Source organism: Drosophila guanche, unplaced genomic scaffold (assembly GCF_900245975.1).
Source record: "Drosophila guanche unplaced genomic scaffold, DGUA_6, whole genome shotgun sequence".
In the NCBI taxonomy this organism is placed as follows: domain Eukaryota; kingdom Metazoa; phylum Arthropoda; class Insecta; order Diptera; family Drosophilidae; genus Drosophila; species Drosophila guanche.
In genome coordinates this window covers 127,566-148,083 of record NW_022995753.1, presented here as the reverse complement: position 1 = coordinate 148,083, position 20,518 = coordinate 127,566, and the positions used below count along the sequence as shown (strand labels likewise).

Sequence of the window (20,518 nt, the reverse complement as noted above, 5' to 3'; positions counted from 1 at the left end):
TTGCAACATGAAATGCAAAGTGACACCAGCCACAGCGCCACCTCAGTGAGTGAGCGTGACAGCGCGAGAGCAGAAAGGAAGCGCAACCGCAAAGAGTGAGGGAGAACGAAGGCGGTGATAAGAGGAAATGCAAAAAAAAGATACTCGGGAAATGTATTTGGGGATTTCCATCAATTAATACAAAAACGAGAAGGGACGTGTGAGACGCTTCTATCGCGTCACAACTTTTATACCCGGCACTCAGTACTACATCTGCACCTTAGCGGTGTTTAGTCAAATTTTAAATATTTTCTTCATCTGTCATCTACATCTAAAACACTTCTCACACCAACACGCTCCTTTAGCTCGCCCCCCTTCCCTAGACCCACACACTGCAGACTCGCGGCAGAGGCAGAAGCAACGCCCGCGCACAAAAAAAAACAAATATAAGCTGCGGGACGGGGTGGGTTAAAAGACGGCAGAGGCAGAGGGATGGCAGAGGCAGGGGCCGAGTGAAGCAGAAGCAGAGTGTGAATGAGAGAATGTGAAAAGAATAACAAAAGCTGCGGGACAGGGTGGCTTTAGCCACTGGAAATTAATTTCTTCATTGTGGCTATAATAATGATCCAATCGGATATCAATTTGTTGATCTGATAGATATGGCCATTCCCTACGGCATGGCGTTTAGTCTTTTTAATCTTCAAAATTGTAGATTTGGGAGGTTTTCGCCCTTTTGCCGGGGCGGAAGGAGGCGTGGCTCATTTTTGAAATACACTTGCAACAGTGTGAGCATACAGAAGTCTGGATGCAACATTTGGTGGCTCTAGCTTTTATGGTCTCTGAGATCCAGGCGCTCAACAAGACGGACGGACAGACGGACGGACAGACTGACATGGCTCAATCGACTCAGCTATTGATGTATTCATTCCACGCATCACGTGCAAAGGATCCTGCTGCCGATTCCCTCAGGAAAATAGGAATTTAATGCGGTGGGGATTTAGGAATCATTGGGGCTTATCGTGCTTCTATCCTATCCGATTCCCTTCAGCGCCCACCTGGGTCAGGCATGATCAATTTCCTTGCTTTTCGGTTTCCGTTTGAATAGCCACCGCCACAAATTTGAGCGCTTTTCCTCAAAATCAATTATAAAATGAGGCCGCCGCAGAGGCTGGTTGCCCCTTTACACGTTTCGGCAGCACCCACCCCGTCTGGACCTCATGGGACACAGTTTGTTTAGGGGCGGACAGGGAAAACCACGGAGCAAACATTGGACATTTTTGCCACGAACAGTGTTTTTGCTTTTGGTGTTTTTTGTTTTGCACTTTATTTTGTTGTTGTTGTGAATTTCAGCGCTCGCCTAAACCTGCAGGTAATCCACACCTCTGCCTATTCCGCTCAGCCTATTGCTAACCATGCGATTCCACCCCCCATGTGATTCCTCTCTCGGCTGGCGACTAATTTTCATGTCCGCACGGACAAGTTTTGTGCAATTTCCGCCCAGGGATTGGTAAAGGGATAGGCGTAGGAGGGTTGCCGGTGTGTCGTCGATTGGGGGCTCATGTGTCCGGCAATTATGCCACACCCACGGCGCCTCGATTCCCAATTGAGTTTACTTCCGCTGCCTCCCACCCGCAGACACTCTCTAAACTCCTTTGATTACATTCTGGTTTGTCGCCTGCATACATCAAATATTTGTTAATAATCTGTGCAACAACAGGATGAGTCGACGAGCATCACTCTGCTCATGTCACTCTATGCGGGAGCATTGCTGCAAGTTATGTTTTAGATGAAAGGTAAGGCCAAACTAGGGCCCCAACTATTTCTCTCTCTCGGAGTAGCTAAGCACTACAGATGTCTACCTCTTTCTTGGTTCACTCTCTGCTGCAAGGCAGGTTTTTGTTGTAAGCTTTCTAGTGTGGAAAAAGAGGTCTGCTCGCAGGACTGCAGCAGCAGCACCTTCTGCCTTAATGCCCCTTGCCCTTTGACCCAAATTGCCCTTTTCACGACTCGCTGTTGTCTCTTGCTGTGTGTTTCTTTTTCCCTTTTTTCTGTTGCTGTTTGTAATGCAATCAACATGAAAATAATGAATACAATTAAAAGTAAACAATCCGCGAGTGTTTTTGCTTTCTGTCTCGCTCTCGCTCTGCGTGTGTGTGTGTGTGTTTTTTCCAATTTTAATTAAACAGGCAAACGGGTGCAGTGCATCCCACTGCATACTTTTATGCGCAATTTCCTCAAATCGAATTACCAGCGACATTCTCCCATGGAAGACCAGGGCCACCGCACAGTTCATGGCCGGACATGGCCGTGCACGGGAGAACTGCCATCGTCATGGAAACTCGATTAACCCAGGCTGCAAAGGTAATTATTGAGTGGGGCTCCACTCCCACTCCACTGCACTTCTGTGAGCATGCATTCTGTGGACGCCACAGAAGAACAGAAGAACTCAAAGAACTCAAGAAAGTGTGTCAGACAGACACTTGCTGGCTGGGAGGGGAGTATTACTTACTGGATGGAGTGGAAGAAAAGTGAATGAGAATGAATATGAATATATGAATAGCCTCACTCACCGCTTGCCAGCTAATTGGATGGCGAATCATCAAAGTGTGAAAACGAGCATCAGAGTGGGTGTGGGCGAATTGAAGTGGGGTTTCGATTGGATTGGAATGAAGATTAAGATGAAGATGAAGCTGTGGGTTTGGACGGGGCACGCGACGCCAATTGACGAGGCATGACGATGCACACAGCATTCCGGCATGCGGGACTCATTTGCATACCCCAGACTTTCTACTTGAGATTTGAGATTTGAGTGGAAGGTACGGTAGGTACCAGACATGGGATATACTTTCTACTTTCTGGGCGAATGGGGGTACTCACCCTTCAACAGATGCTGCAAGATGTTGTCCTTGTGCTCCTCGGAATGCGGCTCCCCGAGCACGATCAGCAGATAGCATCCGGTCAGGGGGCTGGGCGGACCCACCATGCCACCGGCCAGGCTGGAGGCCACACCGCCGCCGTCCGAGCCGGCCGTGTCCAACGGTGCCCGTCCACCGATCTCCGACGGTGGCAGAGAGCTGGCACCGGCATCGGTGGCCGCATCGTCGCCAACATCGGTGCTACCACCGGCCTCGTTGTCCGCCTGTCCCTGGACACCATCTGGTTCCTGCGACTCCTGCAACTCCGGCGGTGGATGCTCCGGTCCGTTGCCGTTGCCGTTGCCGTTGCCATTACCGTTACCATTACCGTTTCCATTGGCCATGGCAATGGCAATGCCAACGGCTTCTTGGGTCGCGGCGGCCATAACGGTGTCACCCTCAGTCGCTACTGAACCCGCTGCTGATCCTCCTGCAGCCGACCCTCCACTGGTAGTTGTTGTTGTTGCCTTTGGCTGATCTCCCATCACAGTTGTTGTTGGTTGTTGTTGCTGGTTGTTTGGTTTTGCTTTTGTCTCTTTGCTTTGATTTCTTTGTCACACAGGAAAAAAAAACTTGTTCTTACACTTAGAAAAAAAATACAACGGTTAACCGATTAACACTATAGTGAGCTCCCTTGCACTGGCGCTTCCACTGCTCGCTGCTCGCTGCAGTCTGTCTGGCTGTCTCTGTCTGGATTTAACACTCGCAAAATTTCTTGGAAATATTGCGGTAAACCGTTCTCTGCGGACTGCGGATTGTGACTGCGACTGAGGGGCGAGTGTTGGTGCGTGACGCTGACTTCTGCTGCTTCTGCTGCTGCTGCTGCTGCTGCTGCTGATTCTCCTTCCCTTTGCTTTTGCTTTTGTTTGTATTTTCGTTTGTTGTTGTTGTACTTTTAGTTGTTTGCTGGCCGTGACTTTTGGCGCAGTCTTTTCTTTGCTTTTTCCTCCGAGAAGACTAGAGAATGGTTCGCTTAATTGGTTTTCTTTTCGTTTGGTTTTTGTCTTGCTTAATATTTCTGGAATTGGAATTGGAATTGGAATTGGCTTTGGTTTTTGCTTTTGTTGCTATTATTGTGCACACTTCATGAAGCTGTGGTCTATGCTTTCTTTTGTTTTTTATTTTTTAATGCAAATCTCTTTGGTTTTTATTAATTTTTGCTTTGGTTTTTCTTTGGAGTACTTAAGTTTTTGTTTGTTTTGTTTTTGTTTCTTTTGCGGCAATTGGCGTGTTCTCTGAAGTATATTTTTCTTTTGTATTAGTTAAACGGTGTATACATTAGACGTACAATACATATATCGCATATGTATGTATCGTGTATATATTTTTCGTATATTTAGTGAAGATTTTGGACTAGCTTTTGGTTTTTCGTTTTTAGCAATTTTTACTTTACCTTTGGTTTTGCGTTTTTGTTGTATTCGTAATAGTTTATCAATAATAATTTTTTTTGGTTTGTGTTTGAAACATGAAAATTCGATTTTTTTTGTTTTTTCTCGCTTTTGTGGTTTTTTCTCTCTCGTTTTTGGTTTTTGTCTTTGTCTGAAATGAATCAAGATACGAGATCCGAGATCCGAGCCGCTGATCTCCGTCTATAGCCTTTTGGGGCTAGATTGATTCTCAGTTGGACTTTTCGCTTTTAGCTCTCTCCGCGTTTGCACGGCGACACTCTTTCCATCAATCCTCGGATCTGCAAATGAAGAATATATCGTTATAGATCGTAAGGACACAAGCGATTCTATCGGTCTGTCTGTTTGTCTTTGCAATATGTTTGGCCTCCTCTGTGGAAAGTAGCGAACTTGTTTCGCTTTCCCTTCTTTTGGTTACATGAATAAAATATTCTACACAATCTGTTCGTGGAATTGAAGTTCAGTCCAGAAATACTCCTAGTTTTTCCTAAAGGATTCCTACTTCTTTCATCGTCTGATGGTTTCCCGTCTGTTTCTACGCTTCCCTGGCGTAATGCCCATCGAAATATGACTGTCATCTCCACTCTCTGCTCTCTCCATTTGTGCCCCAACACTCGGTATCCCAGCGGAGCTAGCTGCCACACAGACCAGACACAGACACAGACACAGCTACAGTCACAGCCGAAGCGCAGGAGCCGGGCGAGGAAGGGCCGCCGGAGGAGAAGGAATGGCTATAAAAAGACGAGCCACAGACAGGAGGCGGCCCTCGGCTCTGCAAATATAAAATGCATTGAACTTTGGCCGTCTTGCAGATATAGACCAGCGCACATATGCATCATCAAGGGGTACAACGGGACGCGGGGAAAACAGCAGCGCGATTCCCTGGGTGGACAGACACACGCCCCAAAAAGATGTCGTCATCGGTTGGACGCGCTCCATGGCAACGACAACGACAACGACAACGACAGCGACAGCGACAACCACGACGTGGCAGGCGACGGCTACGGCGACGTCATCAGGCTGCTACACCAATCCCTCCCCTGGCCGGTTGCATGCGAAAACTATAAAAAGCAACGATGGGACGGACAGGCATAGGGGAGGAGGAGGCGGCAGAGGTGGCAGGCTGAGCAACTCCTTTTGATATTTCTGTCGCCCTTGCTGTTGTTGCAATCCTTCAACTTATGTTTCTCCCCAACCCCATCTAGCCGGCCTGCAGTCGGTCGGTCGCGTGGCCCAGCCCGAAGGTGGGGGGGCCCCACGTCCCGCTCCAGTGCCTGCCACTCCGGATGATTCACCAGAGAGCACCACCGCGGAGTTGCCGGCCTGCTTTTGGTAGGACATTCCCTGTACACCCTTTGTCCGCTCTGCCGCTTTGCCGTTTGCCGGCGGTCATGGATGACGGATGAGTTTTCTCTCCTTGTATTTTGGGACACTCATGTGTGCTCCATCCACACAAACAGAGATCTGTCTATGGCTTTGATCTGTTTTGGACTGGACAGTGGGATCAGTGGACAGCCTACCTATCGATCGACTGTGGGAAGTGCGGGACTGGGTGGATGGGGGGATTGTGGAAGTGAAGCAGAAGTTGCACCATCGCCAAAGGAAGTTGTAGAATCAATAGGTCACACACACACACACACACACACAAACGCACACACACACACACAGACATTGTGGCAAGGAAAGCACGTGCTGGTGGTGGTGTGCCGGGCTAAGAGTGGAGAGTGCTGGAGGTGGAGCGTGCACCAGTTCTTGCACCACGTTATATGATATCACCGCAAAAAAAAGAAGCCACAGTAAAAAAAAGGAGCACTTGGAAAAAAAAACGTATAGTTAATTGCAACAATCTATTCTTCGGCGCTGTGGCATGTGGCTGTGGCAAGTTGTAACTTGCAACTTCCTCCTCTGCCCAACCGCCTTAAGATTTACATTTGACTCTATCTCTCTCGCTCTCTCTCTCTCTCTTTCTATCTCTCAGTAGTATCTGTGTGTCTCCTGCTTTTTGGCTGCTCTGCTGGCGCTGGCTGGGGGGCTCTTGGTTGGATTTCGATCCCTGGCGTGTGTTCTCCCGTTTGCTGCAAACGTTTTGAAAGCTCGACGACGACTGATTCTACGGACGAGCCAAGTGGCACCACGAAGCGACGACTACGACCACGACGCCAGCAACAGCAACAGCCACAGCGGCAGCGCCATCGACTGCGACAGCGACAGCGGCGTCCGTCAGTCGGTAACTCCAGTTTTCAGCTGCTGCTGTTATTGGAATTTCCAGCTGGGGCTGGCTGGGTGGCTGCCTGGCGCAGCGCTGCTCCCCCACGCCACCTCCTTGCACAGCTGTGGGCCGAGAGGAAGGCTCGTCGTCGCCGTTGTCGTCGTCGTCTTCGTCTCCTTGCTGCAGCTGTTTGTTGTTGCTGGCCGGCTCGGGGCGACTGAAAGCTGATTCGCCGCTTCCAGCTAACGGTTATGCCCCGGTTCCGTTCGGCTCGTTCCGATTTCGCCTCGTTTAATTTTTTTGTTGTTTTTTTGTGCCGATTCGTTTTGGCACCGGTAACCGGCATTGGCACCGGCACCCGGTCCAACGCTGCTCCGACTCCTGACCCATGCTCATCCCCCACCAGCAATTGTCGATTTTTCCTTCCAGAGTTTACATTTTGGAACAATTTATCTTTGCTGCTTACTTTTCAGAATTCACGTAGTCTTGGCAGTTGGCGCCGGCTAAGGGAACGGCTAATCTCTCGCTCTTTGGTGCGACTGCAACCTGGTGGTCGACTGCACAAGACACTCGGGGAACAACAACTGCCAGACTGTCTGGCAGCGCAGCGACAGTGGACAGTGTCGGGAAAGCCGACTGTCGGAACTGTCGGAACTGTCGGGACTGTTGGGAATGGAATGCGACGCAGTCCTGGAAGTCGCTAATGAAATTACGCAATTTCCAGTAACCGTTTGGAGCAAATAGTACTAGAAGCGAGGATCGGTCAGTGGCACTTCCAGGATGTCATCATCTTAAGGTATTCCGATTTAGCTTGTATTGCTTGACCGATACTCCAAACGATCTATGGAGGGAATGGACTTGAATTGGGTACTTCCCTTGGAAGCACTGGAAGACTCCCCTTTACCATCTGATATGGTTTACCGCAACAGCAAGAGAAAGAGCAACAACAACAACAAGATGAATAGCGTCGCAGAGGCGCGAACAGCTGCCATGGTGCCATGGAAGTATTGATTTTACCGCTGTTTTGGGTGCCGGCTATTCGGGTACGAGCCGAACGGCACGACTGTGTTTCGCGTGCTCGTGACCACCATTCAGTGCCCACCCTCCCGTCTGCCGTCTGTCGTCTGTCTTCTGGCACCCACTAAAAACAGCTGACTCTTGCTGCCTGTGTGTTGTGTGTGTGTGTGTATCTGTGCTTGTGTAACGCTCAGCTGAGCGAACCAACCAACCGTTGGAAATTTGAAGTTGAGGCATGCCGCACACATCTTGGCATCTTTGGCTCTCCTGCTGCTGCTGCTGCTGCTGCTGCTGGTGCTGTTCGCTGGGATGCAACATGCAAAGTTATGCCGCCAACAACCCGCCCCCCACCACATGACATGACCATCATATCGGAGCAGAGCAGTGTAGAGCTGTGCACAGCGGGGCAGAGAGATGGATTTGCCTGCTGCTGGTCTGATCATGAAATGCAGTCAGCCATTGCCCTGACCTACGACACTTTCTCCCCACCTCCCATCACTCCTCCTCCTCCTCCTCCTCCTCCTCTTTCTATTTTACTCACCTTTTGGCTGTGGTATATACTATGTATATCTGTAGTATTTTAACGGGATATTTGTTATTTTCACTTGGATTTCCTTTGCTTTTGGAATTATTATGGTTCAATCTTCACATTACCTTTGGATGGAACCAGTTGCTAGTTTGCTATTTGCAGTTTTCCTTCTGGTTTAAAAGCTGTTATTCTCCCAATCTCTCTTTTCGTCGCTCTGGGTTTAGTTTCTTTGGTTTTTTTCTATATTAATATCTATGCACAAAAATGGACTGCTGGGCACTTTATCTGGCTTGGATAATTATTATATTGTTATATTTTCAGCACACAAAGCGGACGCGATTGGCATTAAGCGATTGGCAAGAAACTAGAATTAATTTGAATATTGTTTACGTTATTTTGGAGAATATTTCTTCTGGCTCATTGGCAACTTTAAGTTTCAGAGTTGCCCGAAACCGAAATAAACTTTAGACGGATATTGATTTTTAACTGCTGTCGCACTCTCTGCTGCTGCTGCTGCTGCCGCTGCTGCTGCTGCTGTCGGCGCCGCTTCTGTAGCTGCTGCTGTTGCTGTTGTTCCTGATGATGGCGCTGTCGAGACCAGCGGGGCGGCGCCACCCCGTTGCACCTAATTGATTGATTGCCACAAGTTCGAGCTCCGGCGAGTGCTCGCAACAATTTCACATTAAACGGTTTAGCAATTTTCGCTTCTTTTTTTCAAGCTATGGTTATATTATTTTTTTCGTAGCTTTTATTTTTTCTTCGCTGGCGACTGCTGTTCTCGGCTGATTCTGGACTCTGACGACTCTGGACGCTGTTCGGGCTCTGCCTGTGCTTCTGCTACGGCTCTGCTGGGGCTCTGCTGCTGCTGCTGCTTGTGCTTGTGCTGTTCGGACCAGCGAGTGCTGTTATTCCCGTTGCCGCTTCACCAACAGTCCCCCTCCCGCCGCGCATCAGTTATTTCCCGCACAACCTTTTGCACATTTTTCCAATCCAATGCAAAACACACTAACACACATCGGCCTTCGGTCTTCAGCTTCGGCTGTCGCTTCGTCTTCGGGCGCTGGCTCCTCTTCTTCGGTCCAAGCGGCGTTCGTTTTTTGGCACATTGGAAGTCCCCTCGGGCCCCCCTTGGAGCCCACCAAACATGTGATGGAGCCGCGCACCTCGCCCCTCCCTCTGTCCAGGCTTCCAGCGACGCAGGCGCAGGTCTCGCAGCCGCAGAGCCGCAGAGCCGAACAGCTGATTGCCGACGACAGCGAGGGAGACGCCAAGCCTTCAGGCGGGTGGCTTGGCATGGGGAGCCGGTCGGAGCGTAAACCGTAGAGCAGCAGCCGATGTCCGATGGCGCTGGCGCTGGCGATGCCGTCGGTAAATGCCAGAAATGGAATGCAAATGTGGCCGCAGGAAATGCCTTGGGATATCGGATAGTGCAGAAGAGTTCACAGAAGTGCCGGAGATAGCCTCATGGTGAACGCAGACTATGAAGTCCTTCTTTATGTACACCTATTAAAGTCTCCTGGTATAGCCTGTACATGTAACCTGGATTTATGGGCATTCATGGAGACCAGCATTTTATCATGGTGCAATAATAAGGAAATTCTAATTTCCAATTGGCTTCATTTTCGTTACTTGAAAGCTTTCCAGAGTCTATAGTCCTATAAGTCTATAGTCTATAAGTCCAAAACGTAGACTAGAAAACCAATCGAAATATCTACCAATGCAGGTATTCAAAGAGTGCTTCGGTTTTCGATACATTTCTTCTTGCAGGATTGAATACCGCTTATAAGGATTTGGTTTCCATAAAAAGTAAGGCAAAATCAGTCAGCTTTCATTTTCTGATATGAAATACGTTTCTTTTTTTGCTAAAGTTAAGAGCACGAAAACTACTATAAATCAAAGTCGTCTTTTATGAATTCTTGTGCACAGATTTAAGCTGTTGGTTGAATCGATTTCGGACTTAAAAGCAGGTGATTTTGCTTAAAACTTCAGTTATTCTGTTGCTCGTCTCGGGGCTACTCCTGCAGCAACCGCCAAGCAGGAGGAGCAGCAGAAGGGAACAGCGGAGAGAAAGCGGCAGTAGAGGGAACCACAGGGGAACAAGCCCAGCCCAGCCACGCCCAGTTTAATCCAATCAGAGGCCCAAAACTCCCATCCAATGCCAAAGTGAGGGCGTGAGAAAAGGGAAGGTAGAAGTAAAGAAGAAAGCAAGAAAAAGAAAGACCAAAAGCAACAGAAACAACAGCAACAGCAGCAAAGGCAAAGGACGGCGAATCCTCGAGCCGAAATTCGAAATTTGAATTTGAATTCAGCGCTGGATTTCATTTAATTATAACTCAACACGAAATGGCGTTGCAAATACGAGGCTGGCGCCGGTTGCAAGTCGAGGCAAATGCCTATAGACCATGCCCCACCCCGGCTCTGGCGCGTATAACATTTTGCGACACGACACACAGGTCCCTCCGCCCCACTCCACTCCATAACACATGAGCAAAGGAGGCAGCGAGGACATTGGCAAAGTTGAAGTTGCAGTCGGAGCATGCCAAAAATATTGAAATGTAATAAATACGATGGGGGGCGGTGATGCAGGGTAGTTGTGTGGGAAAGAGACAGCTGCACTTTTGTGGCACCTGCATCGCGTGCGCAGCTCACTTGTCCCCACCATGTCCCTCCCCTGCCCTCTATCCACACGCAGTGGCCCACCAGTCCCCATTTTAGCCCACTTTTATGATGGCTATAAAAAGATATTTGAAAAAAACAGGAAGCAATTTTGAACTAAAAATGGATAACATCGAGAAAACAAACAGACACGGGACATGTGCATGTTCCTTCTATTCTATTTTCTTGCTTTAATACTACATTCTTACACTAGTGGGCCGTATTTGGGAGTGGGCGCCCAACGCCCGCGGTGCTGCCCCAAAGCTCCTTCCTACTCCGTCTCCTGCTTACGCCTTCTCGCCAAAACTCTCAGAGTTCTGCGACCGCTTCCCATGCCCTTGGCTCGGCCAGCATGATCGGCACCAAGGTCTCGGTAGAGATCCGACGTACAGGATCTGCGGCGTCACAACACTCGTCGGGCCTCTGGTGTTGAGAAGCATTCGCGAGAGCGCTCCTGCGGTTCCGCTGGCCTTCCTCTGCACGTACTCCAAGTGCTCCTTGAAGGAGAGGAGACTGTCGATGAGCACCTCGAGGTAGCTACGTGCTATATTCTGCAGGTATCCAGGGATTTTGAAATTTGGACCCTCCTCTCCATCTAGAACCAGCGCAGGCTTCCTCTGCCGTTTTTACCACCTTGGAGATGGCGTCCAGCGTCGACCACCTTCTGAACCTAAACCTGGACATGTGCATGTGCATGTGCATGTGTGTGTGTGTGTGACGTCATTGATGCTATAAGCATTTTCCCCTTCATTTTCTTTGCTTAGTTTTCATTTTCCACGAATATCCACCTGGTCTGCTCTCTCTCTCTCTCTCTCTCTCTCGCTCTTATTCTTTTATAATTACGCTCATTATAATTGTATTAAATTTCTGGGGCTTTTTAATTATAACGGCACTCGAGCTCTCACTCACTCGCTCGCTGTCTCGCTCGCACGCTCATTTCCGTTCGGCATTTGGCGCCCACCTAACGCCACCTGGCGGAGCAATATGGCAGCAACAGCAGCGGCAGCGAAACAAATTGCGCTTTTATTAATTAGAAGAAACGGCGCAAAGAGAGAGAGAGAGAGGGAGAGAGAGAGTGGGAGAGAGAGAGAGATAGAGAGGGATAAGAGGAGCAGCGGAGCAACGGCATAAATCGAGGAGGCAGTGCAGCGACAGCAGTCAACCCTTAACCCCCGGAATTGTACCTGGGACAAAAGAAGAAACCAAAGGCATTTTCATGGCGTTTCTAGCATTTAGTTGAGGATTTCTTCTCTTGTCGCTCCCCACCCAAACCCCCCACCCCCCTTCCATCCTTACAGAGTTAATGAACGCGTATTAGATTAATTTCCCCCCCTCCCTTGAGGCTCCTTCAACGGCGTAGCTGCTTGCACCCCCAACTCCTTGCAGAGCCTCTCTCTATTTGGGCTCATTTATTTCGCTTCTTTTTCTGTGTTTCTGTTTCTGTTGCTGTTTGCTGTTTTATTTTTTGTGTCCTTGCTTGTTTCGGGTTGCTGTTTGCATCGTGTAATGCTAATAAATTTCAACAGCAAGGCCCGAAAATGTCAGGACCCCGTATCGTACGGACGGGCAGGAAACCTGGGTCTGTGGTCTGGCGGACTGGCTTTGCGGTCGCTGCATTTTCGGATCGTTTGTCCATTGATTTTTCTTGTAGCTTGCAGTTTTACACGTGGCTCGCGATGCCGGTAAGGCCGGAAACGGAAGTTGCAAGTGGCATGCGTCGCTGTCTACTGTCAGCTGTCCGTTGTCCGCTGTCCGTTGTCCGTCCTCTCTCTCCCATTGTCAGCTGTTGTAACAGGAAGCCCGCAGAACGAAGATTCTGGCTGAGATTCTGTTTTTTTGTTCGCCACTCCCCACGTTTCGGCTGAGCAACATTAATTAGAAAGGCGGCAAGGAGATGACAGTCCCTCGGGGCGGGGCTCACAAGTTGTGCGTGGCATTTGTACTGCTCTGCCACCACACAGAGACGAACGCTCAGACAGAGTGGGAGCAGCCGAAGGACCCAATAATCCTCGCATAACTCGGCGTCAGAGAGTGGGAGATAAAGGAAGAGGGAATCGATATTGTGGAGCCCAACTCCCCCAATCTTCACACAGCGTGGCAGTGTCTTAAAATATGTCCACTCACTAATTATCCTTTGGACACTCAAAGCCAGCGGACTATTTACGTAGCCACTTACCCAAGACCCAGCCCAAGTGCTCAAGGTCGATGCTGAAAAGGAAGGTGTCCAACAAGCGGTGTGGCTGTGGGTGTGTGCGTTGTCTGGAGTGTGCCTGATATTCAGTTTCAGTTATTTTTACGACAGACCCAGGCGTAGGCGTAGGCCCAGGGAACAGGGAACAGGGAAAAGAAACACGAAAACCGGAGACAGACTTCGGTTGTCTTGATTTCCTTTATTTTTTGTTTGTTCTCTCTCTCTCTTGTTGCTTTTATTGTTATTAATATTTCATTTCCTTTTGGGGCAAAGTTCGCCACAAAAACAGCAGTTCCCTTGCCCCATCATCACGCCCCACCACGCACTCGGAACAATTGCGTTTTATTATATGCCTCAGCCCACACCAGCCACAGCCACAGCCACAGCCCCAGCTCACACTCTTAGTCCGGGAATTGCGTCGTTTCGTTGCCTAAAACATGCACACACACACACAGATAACACACACACATTTACTTTCGGACATTTCGTTATATCAAGTTACAAAATTCAAGGTCAAAGAGCCAGCTGCCAGCTGCCAGCTTTTATTTGTCTGCACGCACCCCCCAAGTGGCAGATGGAACTGGCAGAAGCACCCACCGCTCAATGGTGAAGGCAAAGACATCCCCTCGATTGGGCCGAGTTGAATGATGTTTACGTTCACGTAATGAAATGATTATCCCCTACAAACCATATAAATTAACATAAGCAGCCGATTAATGGCACTAGTCAATCCAAAAGTGAAACGTGGCAGGCACACCAGTTGCAAGTCATCCGGCGCGGGCAGAGCCATAAAGGTCATGCGTGAGTTGCTAATCTTTCTACAAGGATAACGACGCTATGGACTCTTTTTATGGTTATTTAAAATAAGGGCTGATGGGTCTTACTTTCAATGAATTTATCATCATACTCAAATATCGTAAGTGATGGCTGCGAATCTTTATTTATCGATCATTAAATTCTAGCTCCTGCTTTGGCTACCGATTTCTTACAAGTTTTCCCATTTTACAACCCAAAATCCGTATCTCCCTTATAGGTACCCGACATTTATCGACATTTATCGATCCTTTAATCGTATAATCCTGCACTCTGTGGTTGCTGCCACATTTATCGACATTTATCGATCCTTTAATCGTATAATCCTGCACTCTGTGGTTGCTGCTGCTTTAGAAAACAATTTTATTTAAAGGGCCGACCCCACTTTAATTAAGTCTCCTTTGTGGCCCCCGTCAGCTGGCATTAAGGCCAAAAGGTGCTCTTGCTTTTAGCCAGTTGTTGTTGTTGTTGTATTTTTGTGTTGCTGTTGTTGGTGGCTCTACCGCGGCAGCTATTAAGGCGCCACCTGCTGGGCGTTGGTTGCGTTTTATTTGAGCTGCCATCGCCGTCGTTTTCGTCTTCGTCTTCGTCGTCTTGGCCTTTGGTTTTGCCTGACGCTATCGCTGTTGCTGCCACTGTCATACATTTTGTGATACCCTGCACAGGGAGTGTCCACTCATTCGTTCATCTGTTGGCACTCCCACACATAAAATGATCAAAATGGAAATTTATTAAATCAAAATTTTAAGAATTTCCTAAACTCTTTGGTGGTCATGGTGCATTACACTTATGCATTTACATATTTACGGACCTATGGGTGCATTTGTTTGCTCTAGTTCTTCTAGATACTTAGTATATTTGATGTCTCGACTTTGATTGCCCCTCGGCTTGTGTTACGATTTGCTGTGGGGAGGGGGACACACTGCAGGCACTGGGCTCACTGTGGCACAAGTTTTTGGCGTAAATCGATGCGGCAGCCACAGCAACATAAAGTAAAAGGCAACACACACACACACACACTGGGCAGGGTATGGCATGGGATGGTAGCGTCTTCTTGTTACCTTTTCCTTCGGTTTTTTGTGTGTCACTTTGGATTGTGAGCGGCTTTGACACGTGGCAAGTTAAATTGAAATGCCGCCGACATCGCTGTACACATCTATTAGGAGAACGGGCAGGGGCATGGGTCTGGGGCTGGGGCTGGGACTGGGGCTGGGACGGGGGCTGTTGCCCAAGGCGGCACTTAGCACTGCCAAACTGCCGAAAGAAGGAAAATGTCACCTCGAAAAGCGACCGGAGTGAGCGATGTTCGCTCGACTGCAACCTGCCAAGAGGGGATTCAAAAGGGAGCCCAAAGGATATGCCGATTTCTTGGTCCTTTGTTGGCTGCTCCTCCCACAGCTCCACACAGATTCATATGGAAACGAATGAATGAAGGCGGCAGGCATGGAGTGGTGCTGGGTGGAATACTTGGCTCTGGTCAGAATGATAACCGCAGGATCCCCACAGTCGCATTCGCCATTGTGTCTCAGAGCCAAGAGCAAATTCAATAAAGTCCGCCAGTCCGCAGCAGTTTTGTGCAGCATTTGTCAGTTGCCAAATGGCTAACATGTCCTTCTGTCTCAGAGAACTCAGTCCCCCCGCAGTCTCCAACTGCTCTCAAAACTGCCATTCAGAGAGCCATTCATTGCGTCAGTCTGGCAGTCAGGCAGTCAGGCAGTCAGGCAGTCAGGCATGCAGTCAGTTGGCCAATTAAACGACGAACCCAAGAGAGGGCTATGACTAGGACTAGGGGACTAGGGCTGCCTGGCAGGCCAAACGAGGACGCACATTAGAGCCAGGCCCGAAAGGACAGGCCAGAAAGGATTTATGCAGTGCGGCACACACAAACACACACACACACACACACACACACACACACACACACACATGCTGTGGGGATAGTGGGTCAGCAGTTGGACAACAATTCTGTCGCGAGTTGTGTGAGTGCGTGTCTGCGAGTGCCCTGAATATGTGTATTGGAAGCAGCCCATAAATAAATAAGCCATAAAACGCTAACGAACGAATATAACAGCCAAGTGCGAAGGGAGACACGGACATCATCTCGATCATCAGACCCAGACCCAGACCCATTCCTCCCACCTTCAAGCCGCTGCCAAAGGTGGAAATTTTCCTTTGGCTCTATTGCATCATGCAGCAGCAGCAGCAGCAGCAGCGTCTTGTGAGGCACCACCATCCATCATGAAATGCCAATGTGCATTAATTGAACCGCCCACACACACACACACACACACACACCAGCAGCTGCTGCTGCTGCTGCTGGCGATGCAAATTGCATAAAAGGTCGCCCCTAATGAGGGGGGGGGTAAGATTATTGCAACTGATTGATGGACACTGCAGCAGTGATGGAGGAGCTGCCGCCCCCAGACTGGGCCTCGGATCGATCCAGCAATCAGATTAATCAGCTGGGTGAGGTGTGGGGTGGGGGGCTGTTGGCTTCCCAAGACGAAGCCGCAAAAGCAAATCGAATTCAAATTACACAGTTCCAGAACAGGGTCTACGGATAACTGAAAGGACAAGTGAGGTCAGCGTCAGCCCCGGCCCCGGCCCCGGCCCCGGCACCAGTGGCAGTGGCGGTACCAGGCAACACTCAAATTACAGGACAGCCGCGCCCCAAAACCCACCATAGAAAAAGAGAGACAGAGACACATAATTGGCGAAATGACAGGGCAGGCCTACAGATCGGGAATTACTTAACCCACAAAAGAGGCTGCCAAAAACACAGACACACAGAGGGGCAATGGCAATGGCAACGGCAGTCTCCCAGTCTCCCAGTCTCCCAGCATACGCACAGGCGAGGCGCCTCATTCATTCTTGATTACCCCCCTCGCCCGTGCTTTGCCCAGCGTCCCCTTTGTTCCCATTTGGCATTGTTTCTTCAAATTGTTGTGCCACTTTACAAAATGTAGTAAAAGGGGCATATACATTTTTGTCGAAGCCGCAGAGAATGTATAACTATAACTAATTATTTGATCTACCTGTGTGTAGAATGCTGTTTCGATGGGTTCAATATTCATGCTAGAATAATTTCAATAAACTGCTTAAGCCTCCCGTAGCTTGGCTCCTGGCTTTTGATGCTGGATTCATAGTTATAAAACTTAATTTGCGATGGGTATATCCGCGTCGAGACATGTGTCCCATCCACCACACAGACGTTCCGACTGGCTGCATGTTTTACATATTTGTTGCCCGCTTGCTGCGGGTGTTTCGGCTTTGCTTTTAAAGCCAAATATCTTGCAGAAACTTGAAATGGAATCACTATATCATATCCCTCGTAGATCTAACAACAAAACTGCAACTAAATCATAAACAAATCGATTTCCCGGGCAACCTCAGACTTTGGACAGGATAATGTGTCTGCAACATGCTTTTGTTGTTGCTGTTTTTTGTTGTTGCATAATTTGATGCAAGGCTTTGGCATTGTTATCTTCCACTCTCTTACAAGTCGCAGTGCGAAAGAGCGTGAGGGCGGCGGCAGCTGCTCTGAAACTCCCTCGAAAGCCAACTTTAGTTTCAGTTTTACATTTCAGCTTTGTTGGGCCAAAATGCAAGCAGCAGTTGGGAGTAAAGAGTGGGGAGTGGAGAGTGGAGAATGCTGAAAGCAGAATGGAGTGCACAGAGCGAAAAGTTGTAAGGGTGGGGGCAGGTGGGTCTTCAATGGTAGGTGCTTGGCCGGGCATGTTTAACGGCTTGTTGGCCACTTTACGCCCCGTTGTACGCGCCGCACCCTTTTTACCCCTCCACACCGCCCTCCGCCCTACCCTTCCCACTGTAAAACGAGTAAAGGAACGGGCACATAAATTTACAACAACAACAACAAAAGCACAAGAATGGAGCACGGCACACAAGTACACACGAATGCAGACACATTGCCATACAAACACACACACACAACTATTTATAAATACACGAGTTTGCGTGTTAATTAAGAGTCCGTTCCAGAAACCGCCACACACACACACACACACACACACGCCACAATAATCTCAGCCCAAAAAGTGCACGGAAATGAAATATTTTCATTCATTTTCACATCACAACCAAAAGCCTTTATTACTTCTGTTCGTTGAAGAAATGTTTATAATAATTAACAGGATATTTATTAGCAAGTGCTCATAAGAGTCACAACCAGAGATAATATTCGTTTTAATTCCCATTACAGCTAGAAGTAAACCAAAAAAAAGTGCCGTATTAAGTTTCCATTTGTGGAAACTTTTCGACTTGTCTTTCGTTTCTTGGGTTGTTCCTGAAAACGCTTTAAGAACCTTCCACCAACTGGTTAAAGTTTTCTGGAATGTTGTTTCCTTTTCTGCTTTACACCTTTCATTCTGCTCTCTGCTCTCTTTTCGCTTCGCCCTTTTGCCACACTGGTTTGGTTTTGGCGATGGTGATGGTGATGGTGGGCGTGGGCGTGGCAGGTGGCAAATCAAAGACCACATTTGTGCCCACCCGACTGCAATATGTTTTAAATGCCAAGCAACTATGGTGGGGACGCCGCCCATTAAGAGTGCAAATATACAAGTAAAATATACACGTATACCCCCCATGGTGCGCACTCACCTGCTTATGGAAATATCCCCATGTAGAGTATGTAGTTTGTATGTAAAAGAGTGCGGGAGGGAGAGTGGGAGGATAGGGACGCGCCAGTGAATCGCCAAGTGCTCTACAGAAACAGCGTGGAAAATGTGAAAAGCGGCGACAAATGTGTGGTGTGGGAGGAGGAGGGTCTTAGGGCACTTCAAGCGTTTGCCTGCTCGCATGTTGAAATAAAGCTGATGTTTGCACTCGTCCAGCGGTCAAGCCGGCATGGGGAACAGCTCTCTGCATCTGGCAATCGATCCATCAGTCAATCAATCAGCAATTCCCCCATTCGAATGGCCATCGCCAGCCAGCAGGTGGCACTCACTCACTCACTCACTCGACTCTCAACTCTCAACTCTCAACTCTTTGTCTAGACATCTGTCAGAGTCGGGAGGCATTTTGATTTAATCGTATCTCCTGTCCTGATGTCTTCCCATTGGTGCCTCCAGCTTCACCACTGCCCCTTTGGAGCTGTGGCGTCATGAAAAGTCGTTGTGGAGTCAGGGGTCAGAGGGGACGAGGCGCAGTTCCCTTTTGTACTTTCCCCACAGCTGTTCCCCGTGAGCTTTCTTCCATATGTTTTGTTTTTGGTTTCGTTGCCCCTATGGTAAATAGGGGGAAAGCTCATCCAGCGTCTGGAACGTTGGCCACGTGTCCAGTGGAAGGACCTCTCGCTTCCACTTGCACTCGCTCTGGATCAGCGTATCTCTGTTACTCTCTCTCTCTCTCTCTCTGAGAGGAGTAAAAGCTTTGTCTCAGTCAGGGCTCTCTTCTTAAAACGGAAACCGTAAAATAAAAAGCCGGCAAAGCGGCAGACAGAGATGGAGATGTGTGCGGGAGAGGGAGACAGTACATGTTTTCTGCCACCCTACCCCACTTGGAGCACCGACCGACTTCTCTCTCTCTCTCTCTCTCTGCAACAGCTCTCGGTTCTTGCAACAATCTAACATTATGTCATACCCAAAATTGCTGCCGACGTCTGATGGGACAAGTTGCGGCATAAAATTATGATATGGAATTATTCTCGTATGAATAACGACGGCAATGGTGAATGGTGAATGGTGAATGATGGTGGAGGGGACTGGCGATGATGGCTGCCCGTCATGTCCTTGTCATTGTCCTTGTCCTTGTCGCTGTCAGGAGAGCAGCACAAAGCAAAGCCATGAAAATGTTTTGTGTGCAACATATTCGACGACTCCTCGCCGCCGTTCATGGTTCAGTGTCCGCTGGGGTTCTCTCCCGCGCTCTCTTTCGATCCCGCCCGTTGAAAATCATTGGAAAATCATTCATGTGCTGCTCTGCAGGATAACGCCAGCGCTAAGACCTGGAGTAGGTGGTTGACGAGTTGGTGGTAAAGTGGGAGGATAAGCCAGCAGCAGCACCTATAGGAGTCGAAGGGAAAGCCAGGAAAAGGAGCACAAATATGAGGAGTAGAAGGGAAAGTCAGATACTTTCAGTGACTGCAGGGAAAGCTCTCTGGAAAAGACACCCACGAATATGCATAAATTACGATAACAAATAAATTGTCCGCCCGAGGGAACTGGGCCCCTCTTCAGCCTGTCCGCCTGTAGAGCTCTCAGTGAGCGTCCATTAAATGATTCCTATTCCTCATTCAGCAGGAGACTCATGCTCCTTTTTGGGCTTAAGTCTGGGTAGTGGTACTTCCTGCTTACCCGGCAACTTTTTGGGATATTCTGAAAGAGGATTCACCTTTTTTTTTTTGAAAGAAACAGCGCCAGGCCACCCCACCCACATCCTCCTGCTTCTGTGAGCTTAGCACTTGGCTGAAATCCGCTTAAATGCCATTTCCGGCACAACAAAAGTGTTGCCTACTTTTTGTCGCCATTTAGCCGGACGGAGCATTGAAATGTGCGGCCCAAAATGAAGCCGCAGGCTTGCCAGGGAGGGGGGAAACCAGAGGGGTGGGTAGTTCTAGTGTGTGTGAGTGTGTCTCAAAAGCGACGAAGGCTGAGACTGAGGTTGAGGCTGAGCCGTGGCTGAGTCTGAATTGAGTTTACTGTGGGGACAAGTACAGTTGCCGCTTCTTTTGTTAGTCCCCGACGCCCCCGCCTGGGGCCAGCTGCAATGCAGTTGCCATATATTCATTCCAGTGTCGTTTCCCCCGCTCCTTCCCAAGCCCTCCCCATCCAACCAACCATTTCTGTT

The 20,518-nt window shown here is 48.9% G+C and overlaps 1 protein-coding gene and 1 long non-coding RNA gene across 4 annotated transcripts in view; both read right to left on the bottom strand.

The window, feature by feature from the left end:
* LOC117588666 (microtubule-associated protein futsch) overlaps positions 1–3,394 on the bottom strand; it is a 39,994-nt gene extending 36,600 nt beyond the window's left edge. The window contains exon 1 of the mRNA XM_034280108.1: positions 2,857–3,394. Within this exon, the coding sequence (XP_034135999.1) occupies positions 2,857–3,379 (523 nt within the window). The 5' untranslated portion in view covers positions 3,380–3,394. The remainder of the gene's footprint in view (positions 1–2,856) is intronic.
* Positions 3,395–4,497: 1,103 nt separating this feature from the next.
* On the bottom strand, positions 4,498–19,269 carry LOC117588689. Of its 3 annotated transcripts, XR_004574155.1 has the most exons (3): positions 19,247–19,269; positions 8,068–8,245; positions 4,498–4,581 (listed from the first exon to the last, which is right to left on the bottom strand). It is a non-coding gene; the product is annotated as an uncharacterized LOC117588689 (long non-coding RNA). The 3 variants fall into 3 exon arrangements; XR_004574154.1 differs by lacking the exon at positions 19,247–19,269 and having other exon boundaries at positions 8,068–8,406; XR_004574156.1 differs by lacking the exons at positions 8,068–8,245; positions 19,247–19,269 and adding an exon at positions 6,230–6,807.
* Between the last annotated feature and the right edge of the window lie 1,249 nt (positions 19,270–20,518).